Genomic DNA, 23,491 nt, shown 5'->3' on the forward strand with positions numbered 1-23,491 from the left:
AAATTTATGGCAGTTTGTTACCAGCATCAATTAATCTGAAAAATGTAAATTAGTTGTTTGTATTTGGGAAGGAGGTAGGACTTACGCTTGGACATTTGTTATCAAGAGCTCCGTTAACCATCCCTCTCGACTGACGATCCTTATAAAGTTTTGCAACTGCTTGGGATTTACCATTATATGCATCTCTTTTTGTCCATTGTGCCATAAATTATACTACATTTAATCCAAAGAACTTCATTTAGTCAAAAATAGTATTTCAAAGTATATTCGAATAGTATTAAATGATTTTAAGGACAAAGGAGATGTCACCTTATTTTCGAATAAGAACATTTTTTTTGAAGCTATAACTTGGCGAAATCCTTAAGGATCTCGAAAGGACCTACCTTTTTGTAATCAGAGGAAGCAGTACTGTCGATTTGCATTTAAAGATTTTTATCATCCTTCCAAAAAATATATCTTCAATTTTTTCAAGGGGGTAGTATAGAAAAAAAGCAAAAAAATCTAAATATCCTCTGTATCTCAGACATTTGAAGGACGATCGTGATGTCCTTTGGTACAAGGACAGCCCTAATTAATACAAACTTATTGCTATATTCAAAAGGACGAATGTCCTGCAAAATACAAAGTTACAAAGACTTTGTTCTAAACAAAAAATAGCTTATATCTTAGCCGTATCCTGTCTGATCCTTACGAATCATGTGTCAGACAAAGGACCTAGATGAGGCCTATCATCGTGCCAAAGGACATTCAAATCGTCTCTGTAGTTCTACAGATATTCTAGAATTTGTAATTTTTGCATCTTTTCTTCGGCCCCGAGACCGAAAAATTACAAGTGTTTGATTCTTAGATGACCGCATATTTTTCTGATGCAGATCAATAGAGGTGATTCTTGTGATCCTAGCAATATGTATCCTTTGAAAATATGGCAGGATATGAGCGTGATATAGCTTGTTTTTGAAAAAGGACATTCGTTTTCTAGCTATAACTTGGCGAAATCCTTAAGGATCTCGCAAGGACTTACATTTTCGTAATCAGGGGAAGTAGTGCTATCGATTTGCATTTAAAGATTTTTATCATCCTTCCAAAAATTCCACAAACAAATTTTTCAAGGGGGTAGTATAGAAAATTGGCCAAAAAATCGAAAAACCCACTGTATCTCAGACATTTGAAGGACGATCGTAATGTCCTTTGGTACAAGGATAGTTTTAACTAATACAAACTGATTGTTATATTTAAAAGGACGAATGTCCTGCAAGATTCAAAGTTACAAGGACTTTTTTCTAAACAACAAATAGCTTATATCTTGGCCATATCCTGTTTGATCCGTACGAATCATGTGCCAAACAAAGGCCCTAGATGAGGCCTATCATCTTGCCAAAGGACATTCAAATCGTCCTGGTAGTTCTCGAGATATCCTACATATTGTAATTTTCGCATGTTTTCTTCGGCCCCGCTATCGAAAAATTACAAGTGTTTGATTCTTAGATGACCCCACATTTTTTTTATATTAATCGATAGGTTTCGTCATGTCGATCCTAGCGCACCTTTTCTTAGTATAATGCGCAAGGATTTGGCCAAAGGAGCAGATTTTTTGTTATTAAATTGCAAGGACGCGTTTTTAGAGTACGTAAAAGTATGCAATATAGTATTAAACTGTTTTGCATTTGCCACGGCCTAAAAGTATGCAATAAATAAAATGGGGCAGCTTTTTATTGTTGAGCCTTAAAGTATGCAATAACTTAAGCTGTCTGGTGTACAATATTTTCCCTTCTAAAGTTAGAACAAATTCGTGATTCAGCTTAAAAGTATGCAGCAAAATATTTTCATTATTCTTCGCTTACGAAAGTATGCAACAGTTCAAATTACTAAAAACTTACCAAATCTGTATTTTTTAACAAACTGTTGATTATGTTTCGTTGCTGAGGATTAGTTACGTAAACTTTGTAAACTGCGAAGTTATCGTAACGTGTGGGTTTTTGAAAACCGTTTGGCATTGAAGCGCCGGTTTGAACTATCAACATAATTATTACAAAAACGAAACGCATTTCTGTTGAAATGTTTTACTCAATTACTTTAAATTCACGACACCATTCACCTTATATATGGTAGCAAAACAAAAGACGTATTGTCTTTTGACAGCTGTTTTTTTTTTAATTGATTGAAACATTTGCATTTATGTGAAACTTTTTATTTTATTTCATTTTCATATATTTGTTTTTTTGTTTTGTTTTTTTTTTTTATTTTTGTTTTTTTTTTTGGTTTGTTTTATGTTTAAATACTTATTAAAATTGTTTTGTTGCGGTGTGTTAGCTTCTGCATTTTGTTCTTGTTCGTATGTGTGATGGTGTCTGTGTGTGTGTGTGTGTGATTATTTTTTTTTTTATATTTTTTACTAAATGTAATTTTTGCAATTTTTTTGTGAATTTTCTTCGTGGATGCGACGGCAGCTAACTGTTACTATAATATGTAAGTATTTATAATATACTCGTAGATGTAAGTAGTTGTATCTATGCATGTATGAATGTGTGTCAGTGTGTGTGTGTGTGTGTATGCGTGTGAGAGTGTGTCAATGTTTGGGTGAGGAGTGTCTATGATGTTGTTGTTGGCCTTAGCTTAGCCTTCATTCTGAGCGTTTTATCATATCATTTTCATGTTTGCTTATCATTTCATTAAAATTGTAAGTTAGGAATGGAAAAAAAATACAAATATAAGCAATAATCGAAAAGAACTTTACAAATTACATTTAAAAAGTACAAAGAGAGCAGCGTTCTATGTGTTGCCTTTATCGATAAGGAGTGAGTGAGTGAGTGAGGGGGATAGTGATAGTGATAGTGATAGCAGTAGAAATAGATACTTAGTTAGACTGAGACAGAAGGGGATTTCAGGTAGGTGATAAAATGCACCCGCCCACTTATTTACAAAAGTATTTATCCTCATAGTGCTGGCAAAAGTCGCAGACCAGCTGACAGCAACGTCCATTGTTGAATCGACAGCGACACTTCTCCACCTGCTTGAAGACGCGCGTGACATAGCCACGCCCACAGCACAAGTTCGCGCAGTTGTCGGGATGCAGACACTGGCGATCCTTGGTGACCGCGCAGAACGGTGGCGATGTCTCCAGATAATACAGTGTTGTGTACTTCGATTGCTGCTGCTGCTCAAAAATATAAAGTTAGAAGAAAGACTTTTTTTGGAGCAGATCAAGAATATGATGGACTTACTTGCTTGCGTCGCTGCTTGGGCTTTTTCATGCGACTCGCTGGCGCTTGGCGCATGGTGCGCTGATTGGGGGCTTTTCGTATGGCTTGATTATATTTCTGGCGCAGCAGCGTGGCCGTAGCATTGAAGTCTGCCATTTTCTTCCAGCAGGTCTTCATCGAACAGGAGCCCGAGACGCCGTGACACTTGCACTTGTCCTTCATCAGCGTGGAGACGGCTTCGATGCCAACCTATACACATTAATAAACACATTTATTACAGCCATCTATTTGGAAATTCTTTTAATATTACTCACCTCAGAGTCATGTCGCAATATTTCAGTGACTTCGTCCCCATCGCCGCCGCGTAACTCAAGAAAACTGCGCGTTACTCGTTTGCCATGCTTCAGATTATCATTGCAGCCGCCCCACTGAAAGTCCTGATCGGCACGGTTCTGTTTGCGTGGCCCGCAGCTGCATTTAGTCATCCGTCCCTCGGCACAAGCACGGGCAATTGAGTGTGTCATGGCTGCCGCTGTCAGAGCGTGCACGAATGCCGTCTCCTTGTAGAGCTTCTTGAATATGTTGCGTTTGCCACGCGTCTCGATGGAACAGTTCCAGCGATCGTAGCGAAACTGATCCTCACAGTGTTGGGTGGCCAATTTGCGTGCCTCATTGAGAGTGCCGGGCAAACCTGTCTCCTTGCGACACTGATGATTCTGCCGTCGTGTGGCTGGCATATAGCGACAAGGGCCACCCACCTGTCCTTGTGATGTGAATACAGCCATGACAGTGTGCTCCGAAATGTAGTGTTCACTGCAAAAAAAAAGGAGTGAAGTCAAACAATTAGTTCAATAATTCAAAAATGGAAAAAGCATACGGTTGTTGTCAACACTAAACGTAACTTCTCTCCAAACGACAATTGATTAGCGTATTCTGCATGGTTTGTGACTCGGCTAAGCTAAGCGAGCCGTCACAAACCAGTATTGTGTCAACCAGTTTACAATATAGCAGCGAGCTTTTTGTCGCACACTCCAAATAGTTTGAATTGAATTTGTGTACGTTTTAATGCGAACTCGTTTAATATTAGAAATGCGTATATTAAAAATAGTACCATCAATTTAAGGGCCTACATTTTATTGTGTGGGAAACTGTGGTGCCATTGCAACATCATTAATTGGAATTTGTACAGCTGATAAGTCATAGGCATGAAACTAGTTGTCGCGGTTGATGTCGCATAACTTGGCCAAGCCCAAGAAAGTTGCGCTTATCAGTTGGCCCGCTATGCAGTTTCTGGGAATTGCCCACAATTACCACAGAATTTTTCAGAATCTTTTAGTCAACTATTTATTTGGGTCTTTCATACACACATATGTATGTATGTATGTATGAGGACGTAATATACTTAGATTTTATAATGACGCCGCTTTGCCGCGCTTCCTGTCCAGCTTTCGGGCATAACATGCAGACTCTATCTCTATCTCTCGTTTCTGATGCGTAGGAAATCTTAAATTCTCATAAAATTTAAGTGCACCGTAAATTGGCGTATGAATAACGATCAGAGAGTATTTCTAGTCTATTTCCGTCTCCGTTCCCCCCGTTTCCTTTAGTGTTCCGCTCTTTGGGTCAACGTCATCGATTGCCTGAGGTTCTTCCCATTTCAATTATGCTAAATTCATTTGATTTCAACTTTTTTTTGCCTCGTTTTCATAATTTTTGTTCTTTTTGCTGCGCGCGTTTCTAATGCGAAATTAATTTGCCAGATTTTCGCAATTAATGAATTAATCAAGTGGCTGCAACAAATGTTTACAACTTGTGTTCGAGTTCGCACCACACGAAATTTGTTTGGATTTTGGCCCAAGACCAGACGAATTTTTATCTATTTATCTCCCGCTGCTTTATTTCGATATTTGACGTAGTTTTCGATTTGATTAAATTATCATTTCCATTGGCCAATTGAATTACCTATACCTGATCCACTTGCCAACATTCCGCTTGGCCACATTTAATTGGCCCCCGCTCAACTCAGCTGCTGGGTGGCCTCTTTATGTAAGCGGAAATTTTGCTCAGTCAGTCAGTCAGTCTATAAGAAGGCAAGAAGAAGTGCGAAAAACATTTGACGGCTGTCAAAGTCGCAAATGCGGCAGCCACACTCCATATAGGAAGTTTCTGGAAAACTTATTTATGTGCTAGTGAAATAAGAGTCTCTTAACCTAAAGATTGCAAACTATATACTAAAGAAGCTCATTTTGCAATCTGCAAGAAATGAGCTTTTCAAACTAAAATTTATTCTTGAATATTATGCACAAGTGTGAGATTGTATATGAGAAATTGACTGAAATGATGGCCATAAAATGCTGAATATATAGTACCATGTGATCGGCAATTGCTTGCGGCATAAATTAAAAGTGCTGTAACAATTTGATGGGTATTTAAGTGAGTGCTAAAATTATGAAATATTCCGCATGTTAAAAAATGAAACGAATGCTGCTTATATTGAATGTGTTTTGATGTTATGTTCAGTATTTATTATTTTATTAACTCGCTAAGCCTTTGATGATCTATTGCAACTTGTCTCCATCAATCAATATTTGTATATTTATCAATTCAAATTTGACGCTAGAGCCTCAGCCAGAGCCAGAGCTAGAGCAACAGCAACAACAAATGGCAAGAACAACAATGGAACAAAGTCTTAAATTACGGCTTAAGGCTCATGTAAGTCGTCGGTAAGCTTACCCATTGGTGTTATTGTTGCTATTGTTGCTGTTGCTGTTGCTGCAAGTGCAATGCAAAGCGCATTAGTCAAAACCCACACATGAGAAGCTGCCTCCCCATTCTCCATTCCCCCCTCAATGACTCCCCGCCCCGCCCCGGCCACGCTCATGTTACCCACTTCAAGTTGGTTAATGTGTGTCGCCTTATGCCATGGAACATGTGGAATTACCAGCTCAGCTTCTGCTCCAAGAGTGCGGGGGGCAGGGGTGTGTCACTTAATCCTTTTGACAAAACGTTTACATGCGAAATGAAATACAATTAGCCATGTAGGTGGGCGTGGCTGGGAGAAGGCGAGTGGAGAAGGACAAAAGACAGACTCTGTGTGGATTTGTGTGCACTTTAATTTCACAAATTTAGCTGCCAGCAATTTGTATCTTTGAGATACAAAGTAGTTGAAAGCTATTAAAACAGCCGCAGAGCAAAACAAACTGTAAAAACGTTGTTGTTGTTGTCGTGGTTGTTGTTGTTGTTGTTGCTGTTGCTGAGGCAGGCCAAACAACAAATTGATAGGCAGACAGACAGACGGATGTGTGCCAGCAAACATGCGAGAGTCAGAGGAAAGGGCAACACGAGAGTGAGGGGAGGGAGGGAGAGAGCGATGCGAGAGTGCCATAAAACAAAAGTGTTGATGGATATTTTCCTCGTGCGCTGACTGACTGACGACAACGGCATTGAAGTCGTACCTAGCTGCTCTTGTTGTGATACCCTGTAATCACAGCAACAATTAGTGGGGTGTATACACTGTGTTATATGCTGCTGTAGGGTATCTGCAAGTCAAACACTAACAGACAAATTAATTGACTACTTTTAGTCATAGTTGCTGCTGCTTCTGTTTCTGTTGCTGCTGCCGTTTGAGTGCTTCGCATTTGTACAGATTCATCAAATTTTCAGAAACGTAAAATATTCAACACTCACACATAGACAGACACACTCACACTGAGACACATACACTCGCAGACACACATGCATGTTGTATATGAAAAAAAAATCCCTTTGTGCCGTGGCAAAAGCATTTTATGGACTTACAGTTTAAGTCGCCCCAGCAGCCAAAGAGCATAGCAAATGTACAACAGCCACAGCAGCAGCAACATCATCTACTGCAACTGCAACACAACTGCATCAACAGCAGCAGCATCAGAAAGCGATTTGAAAGCAGTTCGAAATTGAAATCGACACAGACCTATAAAATCTTTTTTTAAGTAGCATAAGCATATGAACTGCATCTCTCTCTCTCTCTCTCTTTCTCCCTTTCACTCTCTCTCTCTCTAGCTATCTTTAATTCTTTTCTTCATTTTTTATGGACTTTTTACCATTTGCATTTTATTGCCAAAACATAAATGCAGCTGATAGCAGCAGCTTCTGAACTCCATGCGCATTGCACTTTATTTATAAAACGTTGCACGGGCTACCGATTTGTGGCTATGAGATGCGTTTATATGCCATGCTTATGGCCATGGCTATGACTATGGATATGGATGTGGATGTGGATGTGGATATATATTAGTGGAATATGTGCATCTGTTGGTTTTTGTTTGTTTGCTTTGACCATTCCCTGTCACATAATTTAAAAGCAAAATTTCAATTAAAAAAGCCGAGTGCAATCAATGCAAGTCCAACTCCAACTCCAATCTTGCAACTGCAACTCTTGAGGCAGCCGAAGTTGCATATTGGAAAATTGAAACTTAATCGCATTGTTTTGCAATGGCAAATCGCAAAATGCCTCAAAGGCGCATGGGAAATTGGCAGACACAGTCCAAGAAGATATGCCACACAAATATATGCATAAAGTTGAATCGAGACAAGTCCAAACAACAAATCGAATCGTCTCGAAGAGTCGCCAAACTGAATTGACTGAGTTGCTTACGATATTCGTCGCTTGGTCTTCCGTTTAATTGATGCCTGCCTATGGGCGATGGCGCTGCAGAATCCATTAATTTCGAATGGAGGCTAATGAGGCGTCTGTCTGCTGCTGCTGCTGCTTTCGTTGCTTGAGCAATTTCTGTCAATCGTTATATTATACATACGTTGCTTTATAGATATTAATGAGTCCGGGTTAGTTGTTCATTTTTTATAGCGTAATTATGCCACTAACGAACTGATTGTCGATTCAAATTGAGACTGCTGTGCTTTTGTCCTTGAACAGCCAATTAATAAGTGATATTTGTAAGTGATCTAATTTTCATTTTCAACAAAAATAAAGTAAATAATGTCGCTACGAATATTCAGCTATTTGTTGATGATGTAAAATGGTTTGCATACATTAAAATGAATAACAATTTGTTTTCTTTAGCCACTAAAAAAGCTACATTTCAAAAGAAAGATTGGTTAAAGTTTGAAATTGCAAAATAAAATAAAAATTGTTGTTCGAATTTTCAAACAAATTTTTGCTTGCATAAAAAAGTAACCACTGAAAAGTTTAGTATCAAATTAAAGATTGGTTAAATGTGAATTAGTAGTACTTTAGTAAATAATCTTCATCAATTTTTTGTTTTCGTAAAACTCCTTTGTATAAATAAAAAAGTAACAGCAATAAAAACTAATTGAAAATTGAAATTTAGAAAGTTTTTTCCTAATTCACAAATAAGTAAAAAGATTGAATTTTAATTTACAAAATTGAGTATTTTACGATTTACAATTTAAATGTAGAAAGTTTTATTCATAACTCACAAGTTAAATTTGAAAATAAAAATGAAGTTTTATTTGTAAAATAACAAAATGAAAAAGTAAAAAAAATGCTCTTTATAAATTCACAAAGAAGGAAAAGATTTGCCAGAGTAGGGAACAAAATACTCGCAATCTTAAAAGCAATTCCTGCGACACAAGCTGTCGCTGTGTCAAGACAATGTCAAGGTATAAGATATATATATTTTAAAACTCGTCTGTCAGCTGCTCTCTTGTTGCTTGTTGCTGCCTTAAAAGCTTCTACCGAAGTGTGATTCAATAATATGTTTAATTTTAATCGCATTCAGTGCCCTCGTTTCGTGTTGCCAGTAATTGCCAGTGCAAAATGTCGTTGCTCATTGTGAAAGCATTTGGTGCATTCATCATTTGTTTGGGCAATCCCCAAGCCTCGAGCCACGAACCACGAACCTCGAGCAGCTTAAGAACAGCTTCCATTCAGAGCTCCCCAAGCTACCTTTGTTTTCGATGCTCCCCTTTGCTCTGTTTTCCAGTATATTTTATGAGCCAGCTACAGCAACACTTTGAAACGCGTTGTAAATATGCGCTTAAGCTGTTAAATTGCAAGCCGGCAACAGCAACAGCAACAGCAGCCACATCGCGGCAGTGGGAGCAACAGTCGCTGACAGGCCAAAAATTGCAAGCGCGAAACCGCAAGACAAACGTCCACCCCCCACGCAGAGAGGGGGAAGGGAGGAAGGGGGAGCCAGAGCAACCCCACATTGCGTTTATGAGGGAGGTTGTTGTTGCTGCTAAATGCTGATGTATGAGCTGCTGCTGCTGCTGCTGCTGTTGCTGCTATTATTATTGTTGTTGTCGCTGCCCGATTTCGACAGCGTTAAAACATAAAATATGCTACCACTCATAGTCGTTTCCGCCCTTGTTCCCGCCCCCGCTCTCGCTCTCGCTCCAAAGCAGCCCATGAATAATGTTGCAGCGGTCTGGGGGGCAGCAGCAGCAGTCGGTGGTTGTTTGGTTACTGCTGCTGCTGCTGCAGCGGCGCTTCATCATAAAAAGCGCATCCTTTGCCACCGGGTTTGGTCGAGTCCAGAGCGCAAAGTTGCGCTCAAGATTATGGTCATCAATTTTGGCATCAAGCAACGACGACAAACAGTTGTAACCGTAAACATTGTCAGCTGCTGCCCAACGGAACGCAAAGCAACACAACGCAGCGCGACGCACTTTCCTTCCCTTTCCCGATGACAACACCAACAACAAATGTGCCCCTCGAGAGTTTGCCAAAAGCACAAAAAGCGGTACAGAATGAGAAGAGGTTGGAGTGGGGCGGGACGGGGGCAGCTGTAAGCGGGGGAAGAGGAAAACGTTAAGGCATTTTTATGGGCTGGCTCATAAAATTTGTGCATGGGATTTGGTTGAACAGTAAGTAGACAATAAAATGACGTCGCCTTCGCTTTTGGTTTTTTTTTTATTTTTGGGTTTCCTTTTTGCCGAATTTTTAATAAAAGCTGTGGCAAATGATTAAAACCAGCAACAGCAACGGGAACAGCAGCAGCAGCAGCGATGGCAACAATATCGACTGCGCAGTAGCAACAGTAGCAATCAATTTATGCCCACCCAAGCAGACAACTGCGCTGACAACAACGAGGGTCGCTTCAGCACTTGTGCACAGTTTTTCTAACGCTCAAAATTGCGGCTCGCGTTGTTGTTGTTGTTGTTGTTGTTCATTGCCATGAATTTATTTTCGTTTTTAAGCATTTTTACAGCTTACTTAGGCATTGTTGTTATGGTATCGCTGCTGCTGTTGTTGCTGCTGCTGCTGCTGCTGCTGCGGTTGCAACCTCGTCGTTTATTTACTCAAAACGCTTCTTGCGGCAAAACAAATCCAAAATGCAAGCAACGTTAAAGTTTATCATTAAGCTGGCACATCCAAAAACGAAAAAAAAAAAATGCCATGTTGCTGCTTCCTCTGATGCGGATGCTGATGTGCTGCTGATGCGTTGCCGCTGATGTTGCTGATGTGCTGCTGCTGATGCTGCTACTGCTACTGCTGCGTGCGCGCCATAAAAATGCAATAAAAATCTTTACGACATTTTTCGCCCAGCAACCCCCTCATCACATCACATATCACACAAAACACAGCACATCACAGCATTTGTACACTTCACACCTTGGCAAGAACGCATCATCTTTGGGCGCTTCCTTCCTGCCCTCAAGTTGCTGTTGCTCTGGCTGCTTCTCTGGCTGCTGCTGTGCTGCAATTGCTGCTAACAGCGCCGCATCTGGCGAGTGAATTTAATGCCGACCACTGCCCGTCCCCATTCCCAATTCTATTCCCATTTGCAGCCCCCCAAGTTCTGAGTCTACCTCTGTATTTAACGCCATTACCGTAGCTCATTTGCCACGCCCACGACGACTACCGTGTTGCAGCAGCAGCAGCAGCAACAGCAGCAGCTGTTGCAGTAGTTATTGCTGCTGATCTCCCGCTGCTTGTGTCATCAGCAAACGTTTTGTTTGTGCTGCATAAATTCGCTAGATTGTTATGCTTTTTATTCGATTTTCATGCATTTGACAGCTTCATTTTCATCCTCCATAAAAATTGAATTGCAATTGCCAACAGCAGCAGCAACATCTGCAGTTAATATGGATAGCTTTGATGGCTTAGCTTAGCGTTGTAGCAATTTTCATTACTAGCTTTCAATTAAATAAAATGCAATTGATTGCTACTACAAAAGAGAATAAAAGATTGCTGTTCTTCTAAATATTTTTACTAAGAAACTCACTAACAACAATATGCGCTGTTTACTTGTGGAATTCTTTTGGCCACACGCAGCCTTATCAAGAAAATATAGATACATGTACATACATACATATATTAAGCTGCTTCTTTACCCTTTTCTTTGCCAGTCGATGTCTCTAGCAACACTTCTTTTTTGAGACAGGTGTCTTACATTTAGCAGCAGCAGCAGCAGCATTTAAGTTGCTTTCTTTCTTAGTGTTTTGCTTCTTTGAAAGTGCCAACAATTAGTTTCATTATATAATGCAGTCTTACTCTACACTTTTCAATGGGTTTGCCCTTTGGTTATTTCAATGCTTCCGCTTTGTTGCGACTGCTTGTGGTTGTTGGTGTTGCTATTGTTGCACAGCAGCAACATTCATTAGCCTTTATTGCCTGCTGCTGCGGCTGCTGCTGCTGTTGCTGCTCTTGCATTTGGAATACATTGCCAAACTATTTTTCAGCTAATATTAGCCATTGTTGTTGGCTGCTCTTGGTGTTGCTGCTGCTGCGCACTCGTATTTGTTTCTGCTTCAGCGGCATTCCGGCAATTTGTCTGCATTTCATTTTCCAGCAACCGCATTTCGTTTGCTCGTTTTTGCTGTTCGCTGCTGCGTTATATGCTTTCCTATAATTCTGTGGTTTGCCCTCTGTCTCTTCTTGTGGCTCGAAATATTTATCAGGTAATTTCTGAATGAGGAAGTTCTCGTCAGTATCTCTAATAAGCAGAGAGAATGCCTCTACTCCTGATTCTCCTCCTCCTTCTCCTTCTCCTCCTTCAACTGCTGCTGTTGCTGTTGTGATTTAATATTGTCAGTGAGCATTTCAGTTATTTATGAGACCTTCCACGGCCACTTGACATTTTCGTAGGGCTCTCTGCGCATTTTTCAAACGTATTTATAGAAATGTCATAACATTTTTAATGCTGCTGCTGCTGCTGTTGAAGCTGTGGCTGCGCTTATACAAGCATAAGCAATTAAATTAAACTGTTGGAATTTGGAATTCGCCCTCCCATAAATTTGTCTGCTTTTTCTGCCCCAAACTTATGTCGAGAAGTAACTCATCAAAATCGACAACGCATACAATTTAAATTCATTTTCAGTGCGAGTTTTCTTTTTATTAATGATTAATTTGGTTGCTCTCAACCAAGAACTTGGCCAAGACAAAGAGATTGAGAGAGAGAGAGAGAGAGAGAGAGAGAGAGAATAAATGATAAAGAGAATGAAACTGAGATAAGAAGAGCGTGAGTGAGAGCAGCATTAAAATTAAACAACAGCATCAACATCAACATTAACATTAACGCAAAACGCAATCAACATTAAAAGTTTTTGCTGCTCTCGCTGGGTTTATGCGTGCTATATCCCTTCCCCCCTCCCGTTCTATACACGATAGGAGGCGGGGGTTGGTATGTAAGCATTTTAAGCGCACTTTTATTTGCCTTCATAAAAAGCCCGGCTACGTTGTATGGGCCAGCGATAAGAAGGCCAAAATGCGTTTCGCATAAAATGCGTTTTTATGACCATGACGAAAATGCGAAACGCACCCAAACCCAAATACGAGTATGTACGAAAGCGGATCCCGACGAAAAACCAAAAAGGCAGTTTCAGCTCTGAAGCTGAGATGAGTGTTAGATGTATGTACATGTGTACATAGTAGGTGGTAGGTAAGCAAGTCATCACTCCATTGCCAATACAACACACATCATCAGACCGGGGTCGACGTCGGTTGATGATGTATTAATGGACGGTCACGTAGCGCACTTAAGCGAGGAAGATGTGTAAAAGCAACCCTCGCAAAAGCAAAAAAGCTGGCCATACACTCGTAAAGGCGGTCGCTGTGGCCTTGTCGATGCCATCATCCATCGAGTAGTAGTCAGAATGTGTGTGCTCAGTGCGAAAGCGTGTGGCAAGTATGAATATATATGAATACAAGTACAAGTACTCGCTATACTCGCACTTGTGGCTGCTGTTGCCGCTGTTGCAAGTTGAACGAGAGAGCCAACAGGCTCTTCAGCTCTTCAGCTGCTCATTGAGTGCTAATTAGGCAAATGCCCGCCTCACAAATTGGGGCCAAGTTGGCGCCACATGCACATTGAATACATTCATATGACTAGCTGCTACACCCACACATCAGCTGATCTCTCAGTGTGCGAGTGTGTGCGTGTATGCGTGTGTGTGAGTTTGAGTGCTTTATTTTCTAAACAAATCAAATGCCTGGCAATGCGAACAGCATTCAATCAGCCAAGTTGATGCTACCGTGAGGTGATAAAACAAGTTCATGCTGCTCTTTCGATTGCTGCCACTTTAGCTGCTGTTTTTTCCCTTTCCCTTTCTCTTTCCTCTGCCTTTTTTATAAACCAAATTATTGGCTAATTAGTTAAAGACTAAAACTCCAGAGTTTACATATTTCATATCATTAAATTTAAGAACTGCGCGAATGAAATTCAACTCCACCCCAAAGAAAATAAACTAAATATGCATTTGTAAACATTTTCAACAACTTCATTGACTTTTTGTTTGGAATCTTCTCGCATTAATTGTATATTAATTATGAACTCAACAACTCTCAGATTTCTTTTGATCTTCTACGCTCCACTCTCTACTCTCTCGGATATTCCCTTCAAGTTTTTGTAAAGTGCTTGTGCAATATTATTACAGATCCATTGTCTGTTTGGATATGCATTCCATTCGCATCAATATTCATTTTGTAATTGTTGAAACTCTAAATAGAATAGAGATAGAATTTCTCTAAGCAATAAACTCTTCTATTGAATTGATGTTGAGGAAAGTACTTTAGCAGAGATATAATGAGTAAGTTTATTATTATAGTTGGGCTAAATAAAAAGGTCTTAAACAGTGTATAAACTGATTACATAAATTGACAAAATAATGTATTGATTTGTATCACAAAAAATGTTGATGCATTATTTTATAATTCATTTTAAGATAACGAAGGCAAAGAATTATTTCTTGACTTCTAATGTAAAGCAATATTTGTAGTGTAAAATTCTTAGAGGAATTTTGAATGTATTAAATCAAGATACCAAATATTGCCTTTGGTCTATATTAAGTATTTCTGCGAGCAGAATCTTCTGCAGCTTTCTATTTTGTTTTATTAATGAATTCTGCTCTAAAATGTAAAATATTGGAAGGGTTTTTCAAATAAATATTCTAAAATTTCAAGCTTTAAAATGTATTCAATATTTTTGTAAATTTATTTTATAAATAAGTATGGATATAATTCTTTTCCTACACCTGTGCAGCAAAGTAAATATGATAAGTTAATAACTCATCATTGAGCGAATGCCACAGCTGTGTGGCAAAGTGAAAGAGAGAGATGGAGAGACTGCAATGTGTTGGCCTCCCCAATCCGTTAGCTACTTCCGTTTGTTGTACGCCGCATTTCGACACACGCGAACGATTTAAGCCAAACAAATGGCCAAACAACCGAAAAATGCAAGCCAATTTGAATGTGGCACGCCGAGGGCTCTTTCGGTGAGCCGCAGTGACTTGCAACAGCATGTTGCTAGAGCAACAGCAACAGCAACAGCCACAGCAATAACGAAGAGACCACAGTTGACTCTCTGCTAGGTTTGTATTTGTGCTGCGCCTGTCAACGCCAAGATGCGCTTAAGCATTATTAATTGTTTATGAAATGAACTGCGCCGGCCACTAAACAAATGATAATGAGCAGCGAAATATGCAAAACTTTTGCCTAAGCAAAGCTGCACAACATCGCAACGATCTGTAGCAGCCACAACGAGAGGAGATGGAGGAGAGAGGAAGTAAGACTGACTGTTGCAAGCACATTCACATGCCTCGTCTGCGCATCGACTGTGGCAACCGAAAACAGTCAGCAGGCAATTTTGCATAATTTCCGAAACACATGTTGCCTTCAATCATGCGCGAAGCTGCCACAGCAACAGCTACTGCCACAGGCTGTGGCAAGGGCAGCAAGAGCAGGGCTGTGGCAGGGGCAGAGAAGGAGTCAGAGTCACACAGCCAGCAAATGGTTAGTGTGAGCCCTCGGGGCACATAGACAAATTGACTAACTGACTAAACTGACTGAGGCCCACAACTCGAACTGTTCTGCTGCTGCTGCTGCTGCTGCTGTTGCTCATGTGGCATGCGGCATGTGGCATGTAGCATGGGGGCCTGCGACTGGGAGTGGGACTGAGTCTGGCACCGCCTCGGTCCGGTCGACTGGCAGCTGAAAATCAAGTGAAAATGTAGCGGAAAACATTTTAATACTAATTACAAAGAATTTGTGCCGCCGTCGTTTGGCACTTTTCCTTTTTATTTTCCTTGCTCTCTCTCTCTCTATCAGTCTCTCACATGAGTTTACTCTGCCCCAGCGGCATAGTAACTGCTACAGAGTACTTGCAACACTCGATTAAAATATAATTGAACTCGGACACACTCGGAGTGTTAAGTGAGCACAATTAATTCCAATGCTGATAAGAGTCTCGCAATTAAATTCGCAATCAGTTTGCATAGTGTATAGAAATTCGCCTTAGTGTATGCAAAAAAGTTGCAGCTTAATTTTGTGTGTGCTCTACTCTGAGTTCACTCTCACTTTCGGGGCATGCAACGCTCCCCCTTTTTTTCGATTTCCGAAAATAAATACTTGCTGCAGGACGACGATGTTGTTGTCGATGGTGACTCTGACTGCATTTTAATTGGAAAAGAGCGCTCAGCCAGTCGCAGGCCCAGGCTGTGAACTAGAGTCAACTAGAGAGCTGCGGCAGTCAGTATCAGCTGCTCGCTGGCGGCGTTTTTACTTTAATCAAATCGCTTTATGACAGCTCAAGAAATGCCGACAGCAAATGACACACAAGACACATAAACGTCATTAAGTAAACATACAACTAAAAGACTCGATGCGATCCCCAATGGCAGCAAATGGAATTGGAGTCGGGTGTCGTGAGTGGGAGGAGGAGGAGTTGGAAGGGAACTTAGTTGATGCCATGCGGGTGGCAGGTGAGTCGCTTTAGCTTGACATTAAACGCGTGTTAATTTCAGTTAATTTGGGGCGTGATTCCTTCTTCTCTCATTTTTTTTTTGGTTGAGTGTGGCAACTGAAACTACGTCCCATGGCTTTTGTGTCCATCCATCAACACGCGCTGCATGCTCCGACAGCAAAACGCTTCACTGCATTTGTCAATCAGCGCTTGCTGCAGACTGAGTGAAAGAGAGAGTGAGAGAGACGAGGGGAGGAGGGAGGGAGGTAATGGCATCGTTTGTGGCATTTTCATGCTTGTGCTGCAGCCTCAAGGTCCATTTCCATCACTTGTCTCGCGCTTTTAGACTGATCTGTTGCGGCGCCTTTTTGCTCTTGAATTTCGCCACAACCGACGGGGGAATAGATACAGATAGAGATAGGGAGAGAAAGAGGAAGAGAGCGCAATAGTTGGGGACAGCGACTGTGACTAGAGTGAAGTGCAGAGTCGTGTTGTTGTGCTAGATGATCTAGAAAGTTGCACTCGTCTTCAAGTGGGTGTTGTCCCAGTTGCAACATGCGGCAGTCAATCGAAGCTGCATAGAGAGAAATCTGAGTAAAGACTACGGAAAATCTGAGGGATGCATAAATATTTATCAATCTACATTCGCTTTCGTTTCGCTAATTAACTTTTGCTTCATTTTATATCACAGAATCTCTTTCATTTTTTTTGTTCATTCTCCACACTCATCATTTATCTTTTTTGATTCATTGTGTATCAGCATCCTTTTGATTTACATTCTGCACTCTCAGCAATTGTGTGTGTTGTTCGTGTTGTAACCAATTGCTGCAGTCATTTCATCTTTGGCCGACAACACATCGACGATGACAACAAATTGAATTAAAATACCGAAAATGTTTTTCTTACTTTTCGGCTTTTTTGTGGCGGCATCTTCTCTCTTCTCTTCTCTTTTCTTTTCTTCATTTCCATAATTGTTGTTTTCTTTTTTTTTTGTTCCTTTTATTTATTTGGTTTTGGTGGTCTGCTATTTGTAGCTTTGTGTTGCCGCCGTCTGTTGTTGTTGTTGTTGTTGCCAGCTGTGTTTTCAGGGTCAAATTGCCAATTTATATCGATCTGCAGACTCAGACGAGTCTCAGCCACGCCCCATAAGAGAAGAGAGAGAGAGAGCAATGCACATTAACACCTACGCAACTTCAGTTGACACAGCAAAGTGTGAAGTGTAAAGTGAGGGGAAAACAAAGTCAGTGTTGAAAAGGGGGAAAACAAAGTGACTAACGCTCAAAGCATCAATTAGGCCTTAAAGATCTGTCGAATGCTTCAAAAGACGCGTCGCGTCGCGTCGCGTCTCTTGACTCTTGTCGCTAATTTGCGCAAATTATGTGCGCGCCTCTTAAAGTACCGCAAGCCGAGAGTGTTGAGCCGTGACAACAACGTTCCACACACACAGAGGCAGACAGTGCAACAATGCCACAGTTCAACTTGGAAAAGAGTCAGCTCAAGCTGAAGCCCAAGACCGAGCCCAGCCGAAAGTCCAATTATGTCAACAGGCAACAGCAAGAGCAATAGCAACCGCAACAGGCGCAACATCAAAGCCTAGCCAGGTGCCACACAGCCTGCCCCAAGTGTCGTTGCCGACAAAGCAGCAGGCAGGCAACGACAACAACAGCATTGACAGCAACAACAGCAACTGTTGCTTGAAGCAAAGCCAAGAACCTGGCCAAGAGTCTTGCGCTTTTTTTTGCCTGCTTGCCTGCTTTATTGTTTTGTAGGTTAAACCGTTTAACAGGATGTGACTGCAATTTAACTGTTAGCTGCGTGTGGCAAACGCTGCTGTTGCTGTTGCTATTGCTGTGGCTGCTGCTGCGGCTCACTAAACTCCAACTTCCCCCCTTTATCCCTTGCTCTGCTCACACATTTGCTGCACGCTCGCTTTGATCTCTTTGATGTGTGTGCGTGTCTCCGCGTGCCGTGTGTGTGTCTGTGTGTGTGGAACCGCCTCAAGGTCCGCTAGAACTTCAAGGTCCCAATGTTGTATGTGCCACATCTGTGCGTGAGCGTATGCGAGGGGATATGTTTGTCTTTGATGCAACTTCCTCAATGCGCTGCCAAAACAGACGCAAACGCAACTTTGGACCACGGCAGCAGCAACATCAGCGAAGACATTGCATGAGATCAAAGGCAACACCAGCAGCAACAGCAGAAATGAAAGCAGCAACAGCAGCAGTCGAAGATGCAACTAAAAGATACCAGAGCTAAAATCTAATTTACACTCAAAAAAATCCATGGGAAATACAGTTTTGCCTTTTCAAAGAATCTTTCCTAAAGACAACTCTATCAAAAAATAGAAAATTAAATCAGTTACTGCCCATCAATCTTTACTTTTGCAATTCTGCAATTGATGTTCAGCAATCAACCATAAATTGCATCGAGTTGAGAGACAAATTAATTTACTTCATGGCAACAGTTCAGAGTCTATTAAAGTGTGTCTTCGTTAGATTTAAATCAGACATATTCAATCGCTTTTTAAATGCAGATAATATTTAAATTCCAATATTCTATTACAATAAATAAAAAATTTGTATTTCTCTTCGTTTTCTTTCTCTCAGTGCAATCGTTTCTTTGCAGCTGCCTTTTGGCTCATTGAAGTTTGTTTTACTTTTGACACCTTTAAAGATCTTTCAACATTGTTGTTTGATTTTCATTTTGGCCGAATGCAACGCTTGAATTGCTCTGACTTCGCTTCAACTCCAACTCCAACTCCAGCTCCAGCTTCATTTCCATCTATCGAGCGGAGTTTTATGGTTTGATTTTTTCTTCTTTTAGATTTGCTTAAGTCATTTTTGGGTTTTTACGCACTTTGCCACATTAATTACATGAAAATGCATTTTATGTCATGGGAACATTCAACAAATTTTCCCCGTTTTCATTGTGTGTGTGTGTTCAGGAATGCAACCCTCGGGCAACGTCAGTTGCTTGTCTTCAGCTTCAGCTTCAACTTCAACTACAGCTTCAGTTTGAGTTTGAGTTTGAGTTTGTGTTTGAGTTGCGTTTTTATTAGATTCATCATAGCCAATTTATGATGCGATCTCTTTGGGCTTCCAGCTGCTTTTTCTATTCACTGTTCACTGTTTTTCTTGATTTTATTTTCTTTTTCGTTTTCGTTTTCGTATTTTTTTTTGTTATTATTTTTATGGCACAGCTTTGGCCAGGGCACAACAAAGGACGCTGCATAAAAGAATCTAACCCAAACGGGGAAAAACTGAAAACCCCAGTTTATCATTAAGACAAAAAACCACGAGCAACGGAAACGTCTACAGGCAGCTGCTGAAGGCGAGAGACGAGAGACGAGGAGCGGATGACGAGGGGAGTTGTGGGAGGGGCAGCTGTTAGAAATGAAGGCAACGGCATCATAAAACGCAGCCATCAAAACGACAAAATTAAAAAGTTCAAATGGCAAATGGCAGGCAAATTGTTAGCTCGAAAACGGCTAGAAAAGCAAATCATGTGAACAGAAATCAACGACACCGAACCAACGAATGCTCTACTAATTGAAGGCAGCGAATGAAATTTTGAGGAAAAGTCTGTGAAATGTATATAAAAAATATAGTAAGAGCAAAATTAATTGTACATATCAAATTGGTAAACAAATGCAACAAATATATTTTATTCGATTATTTGCATTCTAAAACCTTTCAGAATCACAGTGGACTTTTTGAAAAATTGTTGCTCCAATGAGAAAACATAGTCACAGTAATTATTCAATATCTTTTAAAAATTTCTTTTTAATTCTATATATATTTCTTTTGTCAAAGGTTATAGAATTAGTATTATACTTAAATTCATATTATGTTTAATATAATATAGTACGCAATTCAATGCGATTTTGAAAGCATTATAATATTGATGACATTCCGATAAATAAAAAAAATGTTAATCACTTTAAATGTTAAGAAACATTTACTATAAGATAGTTATCTATTCTAACTTCACTCGCTAGTTGTTCTCTAATTTTAGCACCTTTCTCTCAAGCGTGTCGAACCACTTGACCATATCGTCATGCTCGAAGCACTACCAAAAAAATGCGAATACGAAGTGTGGGAGAGCAAAAGGGAATCAAATTAAATAAAAGACCACAATAATACAGTAAAGGCAAAACTTTATGCCTGCAATTTCATTTTGCAAGCGCCACACAGAAGTCATACCAAGTCCAAGCTGAAGCTAAAGCTAAAGCTGAAACCGAATCTGAAACTGAAGCTGAAGCTGTGGAGTTCCAGAGCTGTGCCTCCCTAGCGACGTCTTCATTGTCATCGCTGAGACAAATACATTTTTTCGGTGGTGCCACATGGCGATGACTGCAGCAGAAGATTTCCCGCATTTGGTTTTTTTGTGCTTCGTCGCAGGGATATTTTTAATTTTGTGGCAAAACGAAATAAAAGAAAAAATGAAAACAAAACCAAAAACTTTGCACATAATCGTTATCGTCAATTTGGGTTTGGCAGGAGGAGGAAGGGAATGGAAAATCTGACACAACCAAGACACACTCATAATTTGCGGCCTGTGTGTGTGCAACAAAAGCTTTTCTTTCTGTGTGGAAATTAACATTTTTATGTTTCCGCTAGGACGCCAGACACTATATAGTAGAGATACAGATACGCAGCAGTTACAAGATACAAGAAGCAGCACTACAACTACAAAGAGATACAAAGCAAAGCGAGGAGAGATATACTCCCAAAAAGAAACTCGCATAGTTAACTTTAAGTTGTTCTTTTGTTCCAAGAGGCCATGACGACAAGACAAGACAAGACAAGACAAGAGAATACAAGCCAGGACAGGACGACCCAGAGGCAACAGAGGCAACCCGGTAAGTAAGTAAGTTTTAATTACTGTTTGACAAATATTTAACATGACAGTAGAGGCAATGAGGGAAGGGATAAGGAGGGTAGACTTACGCACAATTAAGCAGATTTTTGCCGCTTGTAAGGCAAATGAAATCACAGCAGGCAAAAGGATTGACTGAACGAATTGTGAGCTCTGTTTGTGGCATGGGGTTGGCTCCTTTTGGGGTGGCCTTCGCTTTCTGTGTGTGTGTGTGTGTGTGTGTGTCTGTGTTACCCTGTAACAACATCATTTTGCGCCGTATAATGTCATAAATGTCTGTTAACAAAACAACAGACGTCACACAGCCGCAGAAAGAGACAAAGACAAACCGAGCGAGCAAAGGAGAGAGAGAGAGAGAGAGAATGCGAGACTCTGTCAAACATTATTACATTATTTGCCTTTTGCTGAAATTGAAACCAACCCTGCCCAACTCTCAAGCTCTTCACTCCACACACACAGCAAACTCTAGTCAAATTTTCAGTTTGGTTTTTTTTATTTGACTTGGCTACTGGTGGCGTTGCCTTCTTGTGTTACAGGCACACAACCCCGGACCCGGAGATTAATTGCGACTGGCAAAGGAGAGAGGAGGCAACAACATGATGGCTTTGTCTATTGAGTGCCCTGATGGCAATTATTAAATTTTCATTACATCCCCTAATCAGCTTTTCTGCATATTGATTCGTGTAAACAGGCCTTGTCCTCGGTCCTGGTCTTTGGTCTGTGCGTGTCACATTTGCCTCAACTTGTATTTACATTTGCCACACAACACTGAGATTGCATTGGCAAGCGAATTGTTTAAGCAGGTGTTGAAGTAGTCATATATCCAACTGGGCAGCACACTCAACTCGAACTCGAACTCAACATCGAACTCGAGGCCTGAAGGGGTCTATGCAAATACGCAGAAGTGCATCAGAAGAGCTGGACAAGAGCTTAATGCCAAAGTCTGCTTGGGAACAGCATGAACTTTAAACAGACAGCAAGAGACAGAGACGGAGACGGAGAGAGTGAGAGAAGAGATTCCATGAATTCAAGAAGCTTCAAACTGCGATCAATGGCAAATGCATTGCGCTATGCCAATTAGGGTCGCATCTCTTTGCCGGGGATCCCTCGTAACTTGGCCATCGGACTTCTGTGTGTGTGTGCTGCCAATTTGTGCTGACATTTCAAATCAATAAAGTGGCACATTGCAACTGCTCAACTGCTCAGGTAACAAAGACAACACACAACACACACAAGGAGCGAACTGAGGAGCAGCTAGCTCATCATAGCCAAATGGCTCCCGGTAAATAAGCCGATTAATTGTAATCAAACGGGCCTAGTAGAAAGTGGACAATGGACAAAAGCCAGTCTAATGGTTTGCGTCTCTATCGATTTGTCTGGCTCATCGTCAACCCGGCTGGGTCAATGTATGAGAGAAACTGAAACACTTTCTACCCCAATGCGACACAAGCAGAATTGCAACAAAATTAACAAGGAATCAAGCTCCCATTTGAGTGTTGTGCTATAAAAAAAAAGAATAAAACGAACAATTGCGAGGCAGGACTAGGGTGAAACAATTGCAACTGGAGATGGCTCAACTGCTGTTAAAAAATTAAGTTGGGAGTCGGTTGCTTTTCTAATGACAAATAATAACCGAGCGTTGCCGTGTGGCATGAAGAACTCCCCTTTTTTTTTTGATTTGTGGTCATCGTTGACGTTGCCTTTGGCTGTGGGCTGGCAAATGAATGTGAAGTGTAAGTAAAATTTACGTGGCAGCCGCCGCAGTGCTGCTAATAATCATAAAAAACCAACAACGCCGCCGACTTGCACATTTTTTGACAACTGGCTGAAGCCATCGAGTAAACAACCTGCTCAGTCTTTTAGTCTTTCAAGCGATCCTTGCAATAAAAATGCAAACGGTTTTTTAGCTGACAGCCACAAAAGGCCCGGCAAGTATAAATAATTGTAGTTTATTGTTGAAACTCGCCTCTGGGGCATGCAACAACAGACTGAATGAATGAGCAACTGCGTTGCTTTCGCAGTTGCTGTTGTTGCATACTTCGAGTACTCGCTTTTCGGATGGTCTTCTGCTGAGAATCTTTTGCACAGTTTTCACAATTATTTATTTGATTCTGAGGCAGATTGATCTGTCGTGACTGCTCCTCAAATGTAAACAATCATAAGTGCATAAGCATTTGCCATCATTAAAGTGTATAAATGTTTGGCAAACATCCGCGAAAATTCATTGGAAGCAAGTCTTTTTCTCATGAATTCGCAAATAAGCTAAAG

At 40.7% G+C, this 23,491-nt stretch overlaps 2 protein-coding genes across 4 annotated transcripts in view; both read right to left on the bottom strand.

Moving 5' to 3' along the window:
* Nucleotides 1–35: 35 nt before the first annotated feature.
* On the bottom strand, nt 36–2,126 carry LOC132783478 (uncharacterized). The gene is made up of 2 exons (XM_060788671.1): nt 1,878–2,126; nt 36–213 (listed from the first exon to the last, which is right to left on the bottom strand). Exons 1-2 carry the CDS (start codon nt 2,043–2,045, stop codon nt 82–84), a joined length of 300 nt encoding a protein of 99 aa, XP_060644654.1. The 5' UTR covers nt 2,046–2,126; the 3' UTR covers nt 36–81.
* A 242-nt stretch (nt 2,127–2,368) lies between these two features.
* The window catches only part of LOC132795219 (protein Wnt-4), a 110,498-nt gene continuing 89,375 nt past the window's right edge, over nt 2,369–23,491 (bottom strand). For all 3 annotated transcript variants that reach the window (XM_060805824.1, XM_060805834.1, XM_060805816.1), the window contains 3 exons: nt 3,515–4,013; nt 3,222–3,449; nt 2,369–3,154 (listed from right to left, as the gene is read on the bottom strand). In XM_060805824.1, coding sequence (XP_060661807.1) covers nt 2,912–3,154; nt 3,222–3,449; nt 3,515–4,013 — 970 coding nt within the window. In that variant the 3' untranslated portion in view covers nt 2,369–2,911. The remainder of the gene's footprint in view (nt 3,155–3,221; nt 3,450–3,514; nt 4,014–23,491) is intronic.

The sequence above is a fragment of the Drosophila nasuta genome, chromosome 2L (assembly GCF_023558535.2).
Source record: "Drosophila nasuta strain 15112-1781.00 chromosome 2L, ASM2355853v1, whole genome shotgun sequence".
NCBI classification, from domain to species: Eukaryota; Metazoa; Arthropoda; class Insecta; order Diptera; family Drosophilidae; genus Drosophila; species Drosophila nasuta.